At 42.8% G+C, this 18,372-nt stretch overlaps 1 protein-coding gene across 1 annotated transcript; it reads left to right on the top strand.

Moving 5' to 3' along the window:
- The first annotated feature begins 1,277 nt into the window (after window positions 1–1,277).
- KLF5 (KLF transcription factor 5) lies at window positions 1,278–17,998 on the top strand. Its single transcript, XM_054387307.1, has 4 exons — window positions 1,278–1,511; window positions 3,489–4,353; window positions 5,503–5,562; window positions 17,820–17,998. Exons 1-4 carry the CDS (start codon window positions 1,278–1,280, stop codon window positions 17,996–17,998), a joined length of 1,338 nt encoding a protein of 445 aa, XP_054243282.1.
- Window positions 17,999–18,372: the final 374 nt, after the last annotated feature.

Genomic DNA, 18,372 nt, shown 5'->3' on the forward strand with positions numbered 1-18,372 from the left:
TACAAATGATAGAAGATAAATGTGGGGAGGGAAAGGTTGCCAACATTTCCACAAATCTGGAGCACAGGGCTGGCGGGGCCAGGAGAATGGTGGAAAAGTTTTTTCCAAGGCTCCACTATATACTGTACTTTTCACATATGACATGAGCACTTCGGTGTTGCACAAAAGGACAGCGTTCCCTCCTTTTTCTCCTCTTTCAGTGAAACATGCAGGAGCTTAGCTCACCATCTTATGCCCACAGGGAAGTACGCTTTCTGTTGAAACCACACCTCGAAGCAAGTAAATAGAAACTTGCCTCATCCAAAAAGTGGGAAGACAATTTTTGCTCTCCCTCTTTTCCTCTCCTCTTCTTCCTTCTCCCCTGAACTATTTCTGTAACAGCATTTTCACAGCGTATGGTGGAGATGTACATTGCAGTGCTGAAATTTATTACCAGCAGGTTTTGAGTACGAATTGCCTTCAGGACAAAAAATAATAAATTTGAATGACTGCCTTTAAAACTCTTTTGAAGATGAAAGGTAGGAGAGACGGTTATTTCAAAATGCCTACATTAGCAGCGCTTCTAAAAGACTATAAATACTACTAAAGCACGAGAGGGGCCTCGGCAGGCCGTCGCACTTGTTGAAAACCCTCTTCCACTTCGCTGCGAGCACCACACCGGGCGCCTGTGCGTGCACACCACAGCTCTCCCTCCACAGAGCCCCGCCGGCACACCACAGTCCAGCCGCCACGGTGCCGGCACACGGCGGCACGCTTGCAGCTATTGGACCTTTACTCGGGGCGCTGAGCCGGCAGCGCAACGCCAGAGGCAGCCCGTCTGCCGGCCGGCCACCCGCTACAACCCCTCCGGTACGAGGACCAGCAGCCGGACCCCCGACCACCCCACACAACGTCCGACACGCTCCCAGCGGCCCGGCACGCCGCGTCGGAGTAGGGCAGGGCACGACAGGCGCGCCGCGGGGAGGAGCCGTCCGGGCTCCCCGTAGGCAGGGCAGTCCCGCAGAGCCAGCCCCCTTCGCAGGGCTGGGTGGGGTGTAGGGGGGGCTGGGGGTGGAGTAGGGTGAAATAGAGGCGGGCGTGTGTCACCGGGCAGATACTCGTGGCCAGGTACAGGCGGAGGGACTGACGACACCGGAGTGGATGCGGTCTGGGGCTAGGGCTCCTGGGGAGTGAGCGCCCGACTAGCCACCGCCCGGACGGAGCCGCCCGCGGGCCAGTCCCCCTACGCCGGGGCGGGCAACCCGTCCGCGCCGCACCCGCCGCACCCAGCCTGCCTCATGGCCACCAGGGTGCTGACCATGAGCGCCCGCCTGGGTCCCGTGCCGCAGCCCGAGGAGCCGGTGTTCGCACAACTCAAACCCGTACTGGGGGCCCGGGAGGCAGCGATCTTCCCCGGGGACGACCTGAAGCAGCAGCAGCCGCCGCCGCCGCCTCAGCAGCAGCAGCAGCAACACCCGGCCGGCGGAGGCGGAGGCGGCGCCGCGACCCTGCCGGCGGAGGAGATGGTACAGGTAGGCGGCTGCCACCCTCCTCACAGCCCAGCGGGCATCGCCCCTGTCCGATGGCGGGACCGGTCGGGCGGCGAGCGGCAGCTGAGGAGCGGGCGGGCGGGACTGGGTGGGGCCGGGCTACGGGGACGGGGCAGCGGATCTCGAAGTGCGGGATTGAGGCGGCGGTGCGATGTATGCATGTGAGGGGGAGCGGCCCTCGCCGTCCATCCCGCCTGTGCGGAGGGCTGTGAGCGGGGAGAGCTCCCGCCTTCCCGCCGGCGTAGCGCGGTGAGGCGGCCTGGGGCGCGGCTGAGGCTGCCGGGGCTGAGGCGGAGCGCGGGGTCCGGCGGCGGCTGACGGGCCGTCCCGGAGCGGCAGGGGGGGTGAGCAGGGCTGCCCCCGCGGGTGTGTTGAAAGCTACAGCTGCTGCCTTTGCACTTGCCCGGCGGCAGAATTAGAGCGGCCGCCTGTCCTCCTCGCCCACGCAGGGAGTCATGTTCGGGGTGGGGGGGAGACACGACGCACTGGGCAAGGGGGACTTCCCGGGGCTTTCTGCCTGTCCCAGGAGGCTATTTGGGAGCGGATTCTGAGGGAAGCAGCTGGAGGAGCTAAAAGCAGGAAAGCGCCGACCGCAGCCTGACTTAATCCCGCGGACGGTGTTCTTTCGAGAGACGGCTTCCCGCACACGCTGGGCCGCAGCGAGCGCCTCGGCGAGGCACTGGCCCTCCCTCTGAGCGGAGAGGCCACCCGCGCTCCTTAGCCCCCAGGGGTCGGTAGGACTAGGGGTCCCGGGGTGCCTCCGGTGCAGTGCAGCAGTCTGTCTGGTGCTGCTGCGTTTCGGTGGCGTCTTCTCTAAGGAATAACTCACTGTTGTCTTCAAAGAAAGCTGCCCTCGGCTCGTAAACAAGACCTGGAAAAAGTAGCCTGGCATGTCGGGGCAGATCCAGATCAAAGGGACGGGAAGGCGGCTCTGTTTGTTTGTGGTGTTTACCGGGGGTCTTTGAAGAAAAATCCTAAAATCCACTTTCGGGCAGAGTTGCTGTTTGTCAGCTGCTTTCCCTTGCGAGGTGCTAAACGGGTCTGGTATGAGCGCTCTCTTGACAGGGCAAGGGGGAATGTAGCATTTGCCCACTGGAGAGTGCGTGATAAATGTTTTGCCGATGACTGTACTAGTAATGTATCGGGCTCCAGCCACCCACGGATTCCCTCGCACCACTACTCGAATAAGAGAATGCTTTTCCAGTAATTAAAGAGCTCTCCTAGGATCGAGGCATGGACAGGGACATGTTTATCATGCTATTAGCCAATGATACACTACACAGATTATTTTTCTGAGCGTAGTCTCAGGGACACTTTACACCAAGGGTAGTCTGATGCAGTCAACCTGTCTTCCTTTTATTTGATATTATTTATAACTTTACACTTTGGTGTTGTATTTCTAATCAGACACTTTTTTTTTAAGTGTGAAAAATTCTAGAAATATTATATATATATATATATATATATATATATACACACACGTTATTTGAAGTATTAACATTGAAATAGCCAGCTGAGGTTGTGGCTTTTAGAGTTAGCATTTCAAAGAGAAGTGGGTGAAACAGATAGGCAGTCACCCTGCTTGAGCAGTGAATTCCAAAGCAGGAGATCTGCAGATTAGGCACAGCGCCTGTCATTTCTATGCCTTGCACTGTCTTGTAGGCATAAAAGATGAAAAGTTTGTTGTATGCTGAAACATCAGATTGATCCTAATATCTGCTCTGTGTGAACAGTTTGTGCCATGACTTTATCACCTTGTCCTTGATGATGTTAATTAGCATGCTGATTATAAAAGACAGATTTTCATTAGCGTGAATGTTTATAACTTCCTCAGTAGGTAGCTTGTGGCTGGCTGAACAGTATTACCTTTTATTTGCAAAGCCTCATGCAACATGCATGCCGTCATCTTTCGTAGTTGGTAGCAAATCATGTGGATTATGGTCTGTTTTGTTTTTGCAGACAAGATGTGAAATGGAGAAATACCTGGCACCTCAGCTCCCGCCCGTTCCTGTCATTCCTGAACATAAGAAGTACAGAAGAGACAGTGCCTCAGTTGTAGACCAGTTTTTCACTGACAGCGAAGGGTTGCCTTACAGCATCAACATGAACGTCTTCCTCCCCGACATTAGCCACCTGAGAACTGGCCTGTACAAATCACAGCGACCCTGTGTAACCCACATCAAAACAGAGCCAGTCACCATCTTCAGTCACCAGAGTGAAACTACTGCCCCTGCCCCGACTCAGGCCCTCCCTGAATTTACCAGCATCTTCAGCTCCCACCAAACTCCTGATGTGAACAACATTTTCATCAAGCAGGAGCTTCCTACACCAGATGTTCATCTTTCCATCACACCCCAGCAAGGCCAGTTATATCAGCTCTTGAGCTCACCGGATTTAGATATGCCCAACACTACTACTCAGGCAGCTGTAATGGACCCCCTTAACAATGTATCCATGCCATCAGCCATGGCGGGCCTTAATACGCTCTCCTCGGCTGTTCCGCAGACTGCAATGAAACAGTTCCAGGGCATCCCCTCTTGCACCTACACCATGCCAAACCAGTTTCTGCAGCAGCAGGCCACTTACTTCCCTCCTTCCCCTCCAAGTTCTGAGCCTGGAAGTCCAGACAGACAAGCAGAGATGCTACAGAATTTAACCCCTCCTCCATCATACGCTGCAACTATAGCTTCCAAGATGGCAATTCACAATCCAAATTTACCTGCGAGTCTGCCCATAACCCCCCAGAACATGCAACCAGTCAGATACAACAGGAGAAGTAACCCAGATCTGGAGAAAAGACGTATCCACTACTGTGACTATCCTGGTAAGCAGTCTGTGCAAGAAAATCCCAGCTTTTGCAATAACATTTTAAAAAGTGTGAATAATCATGGATGGAGGCATAAGTGGTTTTGTTTATTTTTTTCCTGTAGTCTAAATCTAGGGCGAACCAAGTAATTCTTTGTCAGAGCAGAATTTTTTTTTCTCACTGTTTTATTTTGTGTAGCACACATTCACATTCTCTAAATAATATATATCCTTTTCTTCATGTCATTTGTAACTCTCTTAAACACCTGAGCTCAATTTGCCATCTTCTAAACCCTGTCCTCATAGGGAAAAAAAAAAAAAAACAAACAAAACCTGTGGCCTTCTCGAAGCGAGTAAGCCAGAGTGACTGTGCAGCTCCTGCTCTCATTTTCCCAGTGCCTGTGATGAAGCAGAGGCTCAATTTATCCAATGTAGTGCAGCTCAATTTGAATCTGCTGGTCCTGAAAGCGTCATTTCAACTCCTGGTAGCTGAGGCCACGGTCATATCTTCCCTGTTATGAACGGGGGATTCAGCTGCCTTCATAAATCCACTAAAGCTAGCTCTGAAAATTGTCCAGATGGATTCTCTTCCAACCTCTCCTTCTACTGCAGAAGGGGAAGAGGGACCTTACTATAAACTGTGCCTCCATGCAGGACGTGATCCCAGATACAAGGTGCTTACACCCGTCCAAACACAGAGAAATTGCTGCCTAGGTTGATTTCCGCCCAATACCACAGAACTCTGTGGTGTATCACCCGTTTGGTTACTGTATGATAGTGGAAGAGTAATTCTGAGCCCTGGGTAATACTGACACAGTCTGGCTTGATCAAATCCTTTAGGAAATTTTAAAAAGATTAAATCTCCCTCTGAGTTGCACCTCATTTAGCAGGTGTTGCTGCATGTAGCATTTTAGCAGCTGTGAGTCTATACCACGTTAGAAGGTGGTAAGTCTTCGAGGCATATAGGAGTTTTACTCTTTTCTATGTTTTCTATGCTCCTGGAAGTATTCTATTTCAAATTTTACTCCTAAAAAATTATGGTGCCAGAAGGTAGTAAACTTGTTTCCACATAGTACCAGCAGAGTGAAGGAACGTAAATGTAATGTGGAGTGTTCCCTGTTCTGCCTACTGAAATACCTCTCCCCTTTTCTGTTTTGTTTCATTGTAGGCTGCACGAAAGTTTATACAAAGTCTTCTCACTTAAAAGCACACCTGAGAACTCACACAGGTACGTATTCTCACCCTCTCACTCTTGTTCATGGATGGCTTACATGTTTTCTGAGAGAGCAAGTATGCTTGATCTGCCGTCTTCTCCCTGTTTTCTGTAGAGTGGTGTGGGTTCATTCTGGCAGTTAGGAAAAAATTAAGATTTGGTCAATGAAAGGAAAATTGCGTTTTTTCTTAATGCAATTTTGTTAAGACTTTTATAATACAGACCTCAAAAGAGCTAAGGATAAAACAGATGAAAACTTCCCATTTCAATCTAAAATGCTATAAAGTGTTAAGGGATTTTTACCCTTGAACAATGAATTAAGCATAGTAAGCAATTATTGTTTTCAAGATTAATCTAAATAGATACAATTTTCTAGTTTGGACTATCTCTTTGACCTGCTAGAATTACTTAATTTTAGAATTTTTTAGAAACTTCACAAAAACTCTCAAGATGTGTCCGTTTTCTTCCTCCTCAGAATTAAGTGTGTTGGTGTGTTTTAAGACAAGTGGGTTTATGTTTGGTTTTTTTTTAAGACATAATTTAATTTTTTTGTCAGTGAAAGACATTAAAACAGAGGAAATTAAAAGCATCAGTGCATCAGTTTTTTGTATCTTGATCGAATTCTGCCTGCAGCTATGGGGAAAATCCCCATTCACAAGCCCGCATGGAGCAGACCTGGGGATGGTGTTGTTTGTGCGTGGGCGCAGGAGCAATACAAGCAGAGGGCAGTGCCTGGGAGGTGGAACCGTCCTAGGTGCTCTTCCTAAGCATTCACCTGCTGAGGCAGAGGGAAGGAGGAGAGAGGAAGACAGGAAGAATGTAGCTCCACCAACGGTGTGCCTGAAACCACTTAGGACACTTCTTTGCTGGAATCTTAGCACAGAACTACTCATGATAAATTGGTGAAAAGCACATTTTTTTTTAAAGAAATCAAAATGAAAGGGCTGTGACTCTTGTTCTTAAAACCAAGTATGAACCCCAGCTTCTTTATGTGTGGAACTCTATGCAGAGCAAAACATGAGTCACAGTTCAAGCAGCTTACTTACTGAAGCAGGCTGTTTGTGCTGCGACTGTTGCTGTTCAGTTACTGGAGTTTCACCTAAGTTTAAACCAAGAGTAAAAACAACACTTAACATGAGCTATGATCTACCAAAATGTTTCGCTATCTCTATGGAAACAAGGCCTTCTATTCAGCAGCTATTTTGAATGGATCGTTGAATTATTGTAAGGAAACTGAGTATCTCCAAGCTAAATGTTGTTATGGAAATTTTGTTTTGGTAAATGAGTTATCTCTTCTGCAGTCACAGTAAAAAAATTAAAAGCAACTGTACAAAGATCATTGCTTTGCATTAGTAATAGACTAAACAAAATTATTGTTAAAAATATTTTCGATATACATAATCACTCATTAGCAGTAAGCTTAGTAAGAGGAATATTTTAATGAGGCTGTAAATCTGAATGTCACAGATTATAATCCCATTGCTCTTTAATAAATAATCTGTAAATTTAAGAGTGTGCAATTTCCACTTACGCACTTTAGCCAGCAACTGAATATCGGTTTTAAATATCTTGCTTGCTATTATACAGTAACTAGGAAGAGAGATAAAAGCAAATCTTTAGTCTAAAAAAATGAACCTTACATAGCATTTGAAAAGTACACCTTCCCTTTTTAAAATCAATTTATATCTTTTTTTTGTACCTTGATTAGTAATCGCCAGGGTTTATAAAGTTAATACTTGTGTGCATAGAAATAAATACCACATCGTAAATATGTATTGCTTAGGGCCATTAATGTTTACTGTTGCCTTCACTTTTTTACCTATAGATATTTAACCTTAGAAATGTGGATAAATGTGCAAAGGTCAAAGGAGATAATGTATTCATGGAAACAAGAATGTTGTTTTAGATAAAAATCTAGTGAACTTAAGCAGGTCTGTAATACAAAGGGGCTTCTGGGGAGGTGAATTAAGGGATAAACCGTCTAAAGTGTGCATTACATGCAAGAATGTGAGTCCCTATCCTGTTACCTGCATTATTTCAGAGTTTACATTAGTTCAACTCTCTTGAATATTCACTTAACACTTGAAGATTTCCAGCACCAATTCTGATCTCTACCTTAAACATATGGTTGAGAGGTGTATTAGGATTGAGATCTCTGGCTTAACCCAGTGCCGTAAATTGATTAAATGCTAAAGTAAATGGGCGCAAACTCGGGGAAACTTGTGAAGTTGCACAGCTCCCCCAGGAGTGCAGGGGAATCTCGCTATTGATTTCCAAACAAAAGAGCTTGATGCCAAGGGCAAAATTTGGGCGTGTGCCTTTGTGTGTCCCATCCCCCAGAACTATGAATTCATACACCACTATTAAGCTTTGATTTTTATTTTTTGTAAAGGACTTTAGTGAAGCTTTACCTTCAAAGTCTAAAGCAAGTGTCACGTAATCCATTTTAATAAAGTTGTGTGTGATATTCTTTCAAATCCCTTCAGGGATAGCAGACCTGTTTATCTGGCTAAACCTGTTCTTTAGTAATCATGGACCACTGAAGTTGTTTTCTCCTTATTCTTAGTTTCTTAACAATACCTTTTAAAATTGGCTGCAGTCTCTCTCTCATCCCAACCAGTACCCGCCCTTCTCAGAAATCTGTCATCTTAAAATAAAAGAGCCTGCAGCAAAGTTTGTCTGCCATTAAAAGTCAAGACAGACCTTATGGTTCTCCTTTTGTATTGGAAAATCTCAGCCTTTTCACAGTATTTATTTAGCAGCCTTTCTTTTCTGAAAGGTTTTTACTGGGTTTAGTAAATGTTCTTTGAGAACAAACCTAAGGGAAGTGTTATTTTTGATAGGTGGAATGTAGGCTGTAGTCTTTTTTTTTTTTCTGATTCAGATATGAACACACTGATAGATTTTATAAATTGAATTTCAGTAAAACTGTAGGAAATGGGCAAGAGGAACACCCCTTGCATTTTTCTACTTAGGTGTTCCGAAGGTGTTTACCTTACATCAAGTCAGGCGTTACAAGCTGGTATGGTTCTTCTGGTTTAATGAAATTATGCTGGTCTCTTGCTGTTGATTAGGAATCCAGTCTTCATGTGAAGAGCTAAGCAAGTCTAAGTATTTGTACCAGACACTGAAGCAGGCCATGTTTTCCTTTCTCTAGGTAACATGTTAGTGTTTGCAAATTATGAAGTAAATTTTAGTTGTTGTTAAATTGGTAACCCCTAAATTGAACATGAACAAAGATTCAAATGCTGTGAAGATACAGGGCCTTTTGAATCCATCTCCATGCAGTTCTGGAGCAGATGTTTGGTACATTGTAATACCTTAAAATACTTCAGTATGGTTTTTTCTCTCTCAATACTAGTTGGTCCTGAGACAGGTAAAATGGTATTTGGCCTGCTAAAATACCTGTTAGAATATGTCTCAAAACAGATTGGATTTTTTTTTTTTTACCTTTTGAAGCTGAGATCTTCTTTTAAAATAATTTTACCTGTTAGTCTTGGAACAAGTTTTGTTTCATAAGCGGCGTTGTGCAACTGCGATACATAATGGGGGATGGGGTTATGTGTTTATTGCGGGCTGTCCAGCAGTAAAACCACCTTAAGACTCTGGCCTTATACCTATATATCCAACTTGAAAAATGTGCCATATGTAAGTGAAAAGCAGTTACTTGTGTATTGTGGATAAACCTCATTTGCTTCCTTTTCTGGCATCTAGTATATACGTATTGATCAACTAATCCTTTAGAAACAGCAGCCCTGTGACTTCTCCTGTTAGATTTCTTTGTGCGTTGAAGATTTGGACTGTGGAAGTTGAGCCTTTGATATACAGGCATCTGAAATACCCTACCTGTACTCTGCCTCTCATGCTGCAGAAGAGCTTCTGGCTCCAGGGTGGGGTGGGGTTTTGAACATATCGAGGCACACACATTGAGGACATTTTCCAGCTGCATGTTGGTTTTCAGTGTACAGAGTCTTTGTACAGGCATGTTCTCTGGTCACATGATGGGCTTGCCATTAATAGTTTCTAGCATTAAGTGCAGAACTATTTCATCTCTATCTATAGATGTAGCTTGTATTTGGTGATGGGAAGTGGAAGCCGAGATAACTCAAGAGAAACGGCATTTCTCTAAATGAGATGCACTCAAAATACTTCCACCATCCCTAGTTATTTCAAATGTTTATGTAGGCATGGGACAGCTGCTGACTTGTGCTGTTTCTCAAGGTGTTAAAACGTTTTATTTTTTTTTTTAGATCTCTGCCTCAGTAGATCCAGAATTAGGCTCTGGTGGATATCAGCATTAGAACCAGTTGTGTGCAATAGATTCCGGCAGTCCTTAGGACTTGGCACTCTGAGTTTACCATAGCTGTGTACAGACGCTTGTCAAAGCTGGTACCAAATACAGTTGTGAGGAAATTGAGGACACCCATTGTTCAGAAGGGAAGAGAAATGGCAGTTGGACTCCTGCTTGAAAATAACACTTTGCAAAATCGTGTATTGGCTTAAACCACCGTGAGACTTGGCTGAGGGATTTAACTCATGGTGTCCAAGTGGGGAATGGACATAAAAGACTGCCTTGCTCATGGTTGCAGCCTCATCCTGGAAAAATCTTTGCATCATGAAAATAGCTACTAAGTAATATTTCTGTTCAGTTTCTGCTTCTTTAACCTGTTAGATGAGTCAGTTGCAGAGATTATACTTTATGGAGGTGTCAGTAAATGGCATCATTGATAGAGACAATAAACAAAAATGGAGGAGAGTTAAATAAAACTGTTGAAAAAGTGCATTAAAGTGCAGTGTTGCTAGACTCTGCTGGAGAATATGTTGGTATCTTTTATTTATGAATTCTGCTAAATCCATTAGTTGCCTGTGTGAGAAATGGAAGTACATTATTTTCCTGTGCAAACCACAATTTAAGGGAAAATAATGTGGTGTGTTTTTTTTTTCCAAACACTTTGTGAGTGATCACAGACCTTGGGATTAATTGATCTGTAGTTATAACCTAATTCTTTAGCTGTAGTCATAACCTAAAGGAGATATGTTTGAATGTGTTGCTTAAAAGAGGGTGAAATCTCTGCAACATAAATTTTAATTAAATATTACTGATCATTCATATCAGCGTCCTGCACACAGTTTTTGAGAAACAGAACTTAAATTCCAAGGTGTCAGGTGAGGGGTACTCTGTTAGATTTTAGCTACTGACAAGAAAAGCCTAGTATTTTCTTTTTGATTAAAAGCCTAGAAAGTCCCTCTAAGCATGAAAGCTTAAAAAACTGTTGTTTCCGTCAATTGCTCCCTGAGAGGATTAAACTTCAGTTCCAGGATATTTGATTCCTGATAAGGAAACTGTTGACCTGGGAGAGTGGCTTTAAATATAGTTCATTTTGAGACTGCCCTACATAGGCTAATACAGGCCCAAGATTCACAGCAATTGCCAGTGATTAAAACTTTCCATTATTTGATTAGACATTCCTTTATGTAATTAATTTCTGAGATGGACTGGAACGATTGACTCCTGGTTTCAGGGTAGTGTGTTGTTTGTTGTTTGTTAGATGACCTGCACCTCCCATTGGTGAAAGATTAGAAACATTTAAGCAATGTCCTAGTTTAGTCTGAGTATCTTGGTAGCAACATTCCTGTCCTGTCAGGCTGCATTATTTATATTCAGTGATCTCTAACAACTCTGATTAAGGACATATTAAAACCTTTGATTTTGGCAAGTGTACAGTGCTTCGCTTTGAGTTAAAATAGCTTTAATGTATTGCATTCTTTTTTGTGTGTGTGCATACGGTAGATGGAATCTGGAAGTCTACAATACGTGTTTAATAAATTCCATTTTAAGAGCAGCTCTTATCTGACTGTACAAGAGCCAGTGTTATTGATGTGGGAGCTAAAGAGCTGTTCTTGCACCACAGGCATAGATGAGGAAATGTGTTCTTCAGCACAGGACATGTAGACACAGCCTTGCACCCCAGATGGCATGGACTTTTTATAAACCTGCTTTAGAAAAATTCCTTTTCTCTTTGTTTGCATATCTCCTTGAAGAGAGACCACCTCTGTTAAGACAGACTGTTACACCAAAAAGAAAATAAACCATCGCACAGGCCAGTCAAGATTCCCCAGTAATCCTTGAACTGCGTAAGACAACACTTGGCAAAACAAAAGTGCTTCAAGCACCTCTGTAGTCAGAAAGCGAATGCTGCACAACTCTTCTGACCATCCTCGTTGCTTACCAGTCAGTTCTGGTTTTCCTCTTCCTGCTTTTATTAGAAAGGTCAAATACTGTTTGATCAGTGATCAGACAGGACATGCAACAGCTCTCCGTTAGAGGATTCCTTAAAATGCTGTTTCATTCTGAAGTAGTATTTAATGGTCACACTCTATCTGTTACTATACTAGGCAGAGACTGTATCCCCTTTTATAATGTGCAGCTTATGTTATGCTTTCATATCACTGCTGGTCTCGATGTCACAGACTAATTTTATTTTGTCACTCACAAAATAAACTGGACATACTGTGTGTGCTGTCAGCTCTCTGATCCATCTCTGTTTTGGCAAACTGGGAATTTCGGTGCGCTAAAGAGGTTTTAAACACCTGAGGAAGTTTTTGACATTTCAGGTTTCTGCTTTTTCTCTAAGAAAACCACAAACCTATATTAAAAAAGGGAAAACCCCAACCAACAAGCTAGTTTTAATGATGACTGCAGCTCTTAGTCAATGGCAGAAGGAAGGTCTAATTTTAGGTAAAGGTTGGGAACGAAAAACTTCTCTGAATGAGTGCAGATATACACCCAAGCAACTACTTTCAGTTCCAGTCAGCCTGGAAGAGACCAGAGTTTAAAACTGTGATGCTAGGAACTGGAGGAAAGCTATTTGAAGCAAACTAAAACAGAGGGGAAAAACATTTCATACTTCATTTGTTCTTATTTCTTCTAAGTATTTGAGACTAGTCGTGAAACTAAGAGAGCTCACATTAAGATGTGAAAAATTTTAAAAGTGGTGCACCAGAAAACTTGGAGGCACACAATTCTTTATAATTACCTGTTTTAAAACTGGACATGTTATGTACAGGTTATGTACATAACATGCAATTATGGTGCAGAAACTTCTGTTTTGCCTACCACCTTTTTATCTCACCTGGCTGAACTTATTTTTTAAGGACAAACAATTCTACTGGAAGTGATTCTATCACAAACAAAAATGATATTAAAATGATGGAAAGATGGGGAGTGAGGGTGTCTTTATACTTTCTTTATACCCCTATGAACTGCAATTAGATGTTGTCTTTCTGGAGTCTTTGTTGTGCATGCTGCTTTTTCTTCCTCAAGGAAACTCCAAACTTGCCACTTGGACAGAAATTTCTGATAGGAAATAAGAGAAGCTGCAGGCGTTGGCTGGTGTAATACCTGTATTTGGATTTCTGCATACCAATAGAGTTACCTAACTTTAGTTTTGAAAATCCAGTGCTCACTGTTTGCAGCTTCATATTTAAAGAAAGCCATCCTAGAAGTGAATTTCAGAAATAAAGCCACACAACCCTTGGTGAACTAAGGAAGCTTATTTTCGTGTTAATGGGGATATTCCTCACTAATGGAGGTTTTCAGTGACTTGTTTTTTCCAAATAGAACTTTAAACAGGAAGATTTTCTTGAACAGAGGCTGCGTTTTGAATATAGAGTGTCCTCAAAACAGCTCTCACCCCTTCACACTGTACCTTACCCAAATGAATATGGTCATCAGCGTTGCTGCCAGTGGCTATAATTAATGTTAGGAAAAAAATAGGTGCCTTTTGACATGACTAAATGCCAAGAAAGTAAATTAAAAGGGGAAGAGTCAAAACAGTGTGCCTCCCTGGTCCAGGCCATTCTCTTGTGGTATCACAAGGATCCTGAACCTGAGGATAATTTATCTGTTGAAGTGTCTGGTTAGGTTAGCACATTACACGTGGATATCCAGATACCTTTTTGACATTCTTGCAATTTCCCAGCACTATAATTTTATTTTAACAGATAAGACACATTACAAGCAAACTGAGTCTCCTTTCAGGCCAAAATCCCTTATCTCTTCCTGGGTACTTTCTGTAAAAGAGCTTCCAAACTAAACATTAGGGCTTGAAATTTCTGTGCTCAAGTACAAGTCTGTTTCTCATGCTCCACAAATGGAGAATGGATACATCTTAACAGCTCAAGAACTTAAAAATACATTTTGTGATGTATAAGCCTAGCAAAATATTTTAAATCAGTGATACTGGAAGGAGGTTATACAGAAATCCAATTAAACTTATGAAATCCCTATCCTGTTGAAGTATAATTTAAAGGAAAGCAGTTCTGTTTCCCAGAAGTGCTGTGTATAATATTTCTGGCTTGGGAAGAAAGGGTTGGAGTGTGCTATTTGGCTGGAAATCGGTACCAGCTTCCTCCATGGTGTTTTAGTTGAACAGTGTTGACATTCTAACAAATCCCGTGGAAGCTCCCCTGAAGTGGAGGAGTTAGCTGTTTTCTTACTTTTACAGTGAAATATCTGTTTGATACTGTGATCGTGTTCCAGTAACCAAGCCGTGCCGCCTTCATATTTGATGACCAGTGGCATTCTTGATTTAACACCCTATAGAAGCCCTAAATTGCTGGAGGAAAACCAAGTATTTCTGAAACTTTACAGCTACTGTATTTCTCACAATCATTAAAGTAAACAAATCTTACATTACCATGTAGCCAATGAAAACAGTGGATAAAGGGTTCAGTGTCCCTTGTTGTGTATACCTGCTTTTTTAAAAAAATAAATCTTCAACCCCAGATTTCTCAGCACTTTTAAGTCTGTGTAGGAAAGGGGTAGGATCACTTCAGAAAATATGTGAGGTGAGGTTCTTTTTCCATTGCCACAGGATCTTAAACCAAATTCTTACTTATGCTAAATGACAAAAAGTGTGTATATAGGTTGAGAGAGGGAAAATACTACCAGCTAGTTGTCTTTCTGCTTTCTTTAAAGCAGTGAAAATAATCTCCATCTCTTTTCTTGCCCCCCTTCCTCCTTGCCCAAAAGGAAAACATTTGAAATTGATTCAGTTCTTAAATAGAACTTTCCAACGGAAACTAGCATTACAAACATAGATATTCAGTATTTTACCCCTAGGATTTATTAAAAATAATCCAGGCCTCCACACTGGTGCTAAAAATACATTTTCCAGTTCTCACTGTTGGCCAGTGCAGGGGTTAAAATCAGCGTTCTGGCTTTAATTTCCAGTACATTAAAGTAACACTGTTAAAACAATCTGTGTAAGGCACCAGCTCATTCCCCTCTGTGAATCCTTTGAGTGCTGCTCTGTTTAGCTCAGGTCTGCAGAAGCTGGCTGACAAGGAGGAGCAGTACTGTTCTGCATGGCACTGCCTGAATTTTCCCCTGTGCAGCACTGTTGTCAAGGAGGATTTGTGGTTGTGGCAGATGGTGAAGTGAGTGTGACAGTGGGGTGCTTCTACATAGTGTCTGTGGGAAATTAGGTCCCCCCTGGAGTTTAATGGAGATCTGGCCATTGGACTTAGCATTGGCTTGGAAGGTGTGGCACCCAGCGAGGGAACAGAATTCAGGCCTGCCCTGACCTCATATGAACGTTCCTATCACCTGCTGATGCTACTTGCCGGTTAGAAAAGGTTTTAGCAGGGGACAACAATTTTGTTTGGGCTCAGACAGGGTCAGGTATCACCTACACAGGACAATTTTGAGACTGCTTTTTCGGTACTGTGTAGTTGAACATGTGGTGAGGTTGTGCAAGCTTGGAAACTGGGGTTTTAATCTCCTGGTCTCCATTCTGCTCCGGTCTGATTGTTCTCAGGCTTTTGTTTCACTAGTGCCATTTTTCTCCCCTTTTTATCATCTCCGTCATTCCTCATATAATTCTGAAAAGCGGGTAAGCAAGCATAGAGGCCTGACTCTGTATATGCTCTCTCTGGAAAGTTAGGGTGAGGGGATGACAAAACTAGTTCAGCAACTAGTATAATATGGCAGTTTTAAAGAAGAGTTTGAAAGCAGTATGGGAGAAAAAGAGAAAGGAAAGGAAAAAATCTGGCTGTAAGTTAAGGTGCTTTGAATGTGTTATTAATGCTTTGGTGCAGGCTCTGTGTGTGCACGTGTTTTAACACAGTGATCACAGAAGATCTCCCTGATGCCATGCCTATGGATCAGCAAGACAGCCTTGTACAGACTTCATAAATAACTCAGTTTGAATACATTAAGGATAATGCGGATACTGCAAAAGATCCCTTGCTAAATTGAGACCTTTACTGTAGGCCTCCATGAAGATCAAATGTGTTGTCCCAATTGGCTTCTCTGATGCTAGAAAAGCTTTAACATACTGGGTTTAAATGAAGTCTGTATTTTAATCTACAGTATATGTTGCATGGAGCAAAAAAGAGTGCTGTACGATTTTTGGTCTTCAGTCAGCATTAGAGTAATTTCAGCTAAGACAGAAATTTGTAATGATTTGTGTTCTGATTTGCCATCCACCAAATAATTTTGAACTCTGTGAGAGGTGATGCCAACCTATGTTTGTTTTTCTTAAGAGATTATATGTTTCCACTGCAATTTCAATGAGTCCCAGTCACTGTTTATGCAAAGAGGTGGTTGTTTGGTGGGGTGGTTAGTTTTTCTTGTAGAGATCTGGTTCTGGTTGTGAGTGTGATGCCAACATGAAGTCATGTGCCCATTGTGAGCAAAGGACTGATTCTGCTCATAGCAAGAGACAGACAGGTGCTAGTTTGTTGATCTAGCAGTAGAAACTCCCAGACAAAATCAGTTTCTTAATTTCATCTGAATGATAAATTAGCATCTCTGAAGTAATGTTTGGAGTTTGTGAAATAGCGTTCTCTGCGTAACTGGTACAGAACAGTTTGGTTGCAGGATACCAGCTTCTGTCTTTTTTCTGTGTGCTCATGTGATGGTAAAACAGGGAAAAGCTGGAGTCACTCCACAGTGCTGTAGCATTGAGTCTGTGGGGATAGAGTTCTGAGACCAATGGGGACAGAGAAGATCTGTAAAATGTGTTGAAGAGGACTTGTTGGAGAGCACAGCTTTGGTCTTATTCTGCTCCCTATGAAGCTACTGCTGAATGCTTTGATAATTTCAGTTTTCTTTTCTTGCCAAATGGGTCAAATTAACATAAAGGATACAGACAGCAATCCACCCTCCCAACTGAAAGGTACTTTTGTCAACCAATATCAAGCAACAGCCTATGAATAGGCAATTTTAGCCTCTTTATTTATATGAAACTTGGTTGTGTGGTGACCTCATGTCCATTCCAGTTCCCAAACAGGTGTATGTACATGTGTAAAGTTCTGGTTTCACATAGAAGTCATCTTCACTTTGTGGCTTCATTAGTTCTTGCATTTCAACAAACACCTACAAATTACAGGCATGCTTAAAATACTCTGCTTGCAGTTCTGCAATGGATGAATAGAATTATTTTATCTGCCTGGGCTGGTGTATTTAAGACTAGCTGGGTACTTTGAAGTTGTATTGAGTTGCTGTAGCACAGCAAGTTTTCAGAGACACTGTGCCCCCCCTACATCAACAGGCAGCAAGCACTTGCCACTTCTTAAATATGACTATTTGAGCACCTGGTTGTAGACATTTACTTCTGCAAACAGGTGCTTTGATCTTCTAGGTGCCTTCTCCTGTATGTAGTTGGTACAAACAAGGATGACGCAAGTTTTGGTTGCTCCTGATTTTAGCAAATGCGATTTGCGTTGCGTTTGTAATAGACAAGTGCCCCTTTCATCATACATCAGAAGCTACAAAGAACCTTTATAGGAATCTTCCTTCCTGTTTCAGACCTCTTAAAAAAAGTTCTGTATAATTTTAATTTGCCCATTTTTAAAAGGTGCAAACTAAGTGACAAACTAGACCAGACTAGTCACGTGAGGTGGCCTTTCTCACTACTCCCTTTCGTACTGAGATGAGTGTAAGGGAGCATATTTCAATCTCATGATTTTTCTACCTCTGCATTTCTGTACTGTAGCTGTCTCCAATTTGTACGTTTGAAAGTCTCTTGCATTTTACTGAGATGCTAAATCACGGATCCCAGAGTAAAATTCACCGAAAAAACCCAAAGGGGCTGTTAGATTGGGGCCTATTGAACAGAGCAGTGATTAATTAGGAAACGTCGGCTCCTGTTTTGTCACTTATTTCTCCTTTAAATTGAGAAGCATTGCCATTCAATGTGATCTTGCATCAGATATCTCCCAAAGAGTGACAGCTGACAGTCTCATTTCTCTGTGCTGTCTTTCAGGTGAGAAGCCCTACAAGTGCACGTGGGAAGGCTGTGACTGGAGGTTTGCTCGCTCAGACGAATTAACACGCCACTACAGGAAGCACACGGGGGCAAAGCCCTTCCAGTGCGCTGTCTGCAACCGCAGCTTCTCCCGTTCCGATCACCTGGCTCTCCACATGAAGAGGCATCAGAACTAAAAGCTGGACTGGTCTTTGAGGCTGTTTTGTATCTATGCAATTTCCTATTGACTCTCGACATACAACTATAATTAGTTTAATTTTTGAGTATGGGTTATCCATTTAAAGGAAATCTCAAAAGAAACTGGAAATGTATATTTTGTATATTTATGCAGAAAAAGGGAAGACACTGTATAACAATACCAGAGTGTTCAGTCATTTGTTTGCTCTCATGATGTATATGGCTTTAGTCAGCAGGTTTCATCTCTTTACGAGTATTATGTCTTGACATGTTGCAGCTTTATACATTTTTTTTCCTCGTGTGGTGTTTTGACCAAAGCACTGTCATTATTGTGACAATGTTTAGTAAATTAATTAATGAGAGGCTGCAGACG

Source organism: Indicator indicator, chromosome 1 (genome assembly GCF_027791375.1).
Source record: "Indicator indicator isolate 239-I01 chromosome 1, UM_Iind_1.1, whole genome shotgun sequence".
NCBI lineage: Eukaryota > Metazoa > Chordata > Aves > Piciformes > Indicatoridae > Indicator > Indicator indicator.

Bases quoted from the DNA above. Each gene is read 5' to 3' on its own strand.
- KLF5 (XM_054387307.1), top strand. From the start codon at position 1,278: ATGGCCACCAGGGTGCTGACCATGAGCGCCCGCCTGGGTCCCGTGCCG. The intron at 1,512-3,488 runs GTAGGCGGCTGC...TTGTTTTTGCAG, and splicing joins CGGCGGAGGAGATGGTACAG to ACAAGATGTGAAATGGAGAA. The intron at 4,354-5,502 runs GTAAGCAGTCTG...GTTTCATTGTAG, and splicing joins CCACTACTGTGACTATCCTG to GCTGCACGAAAGTTTATACA.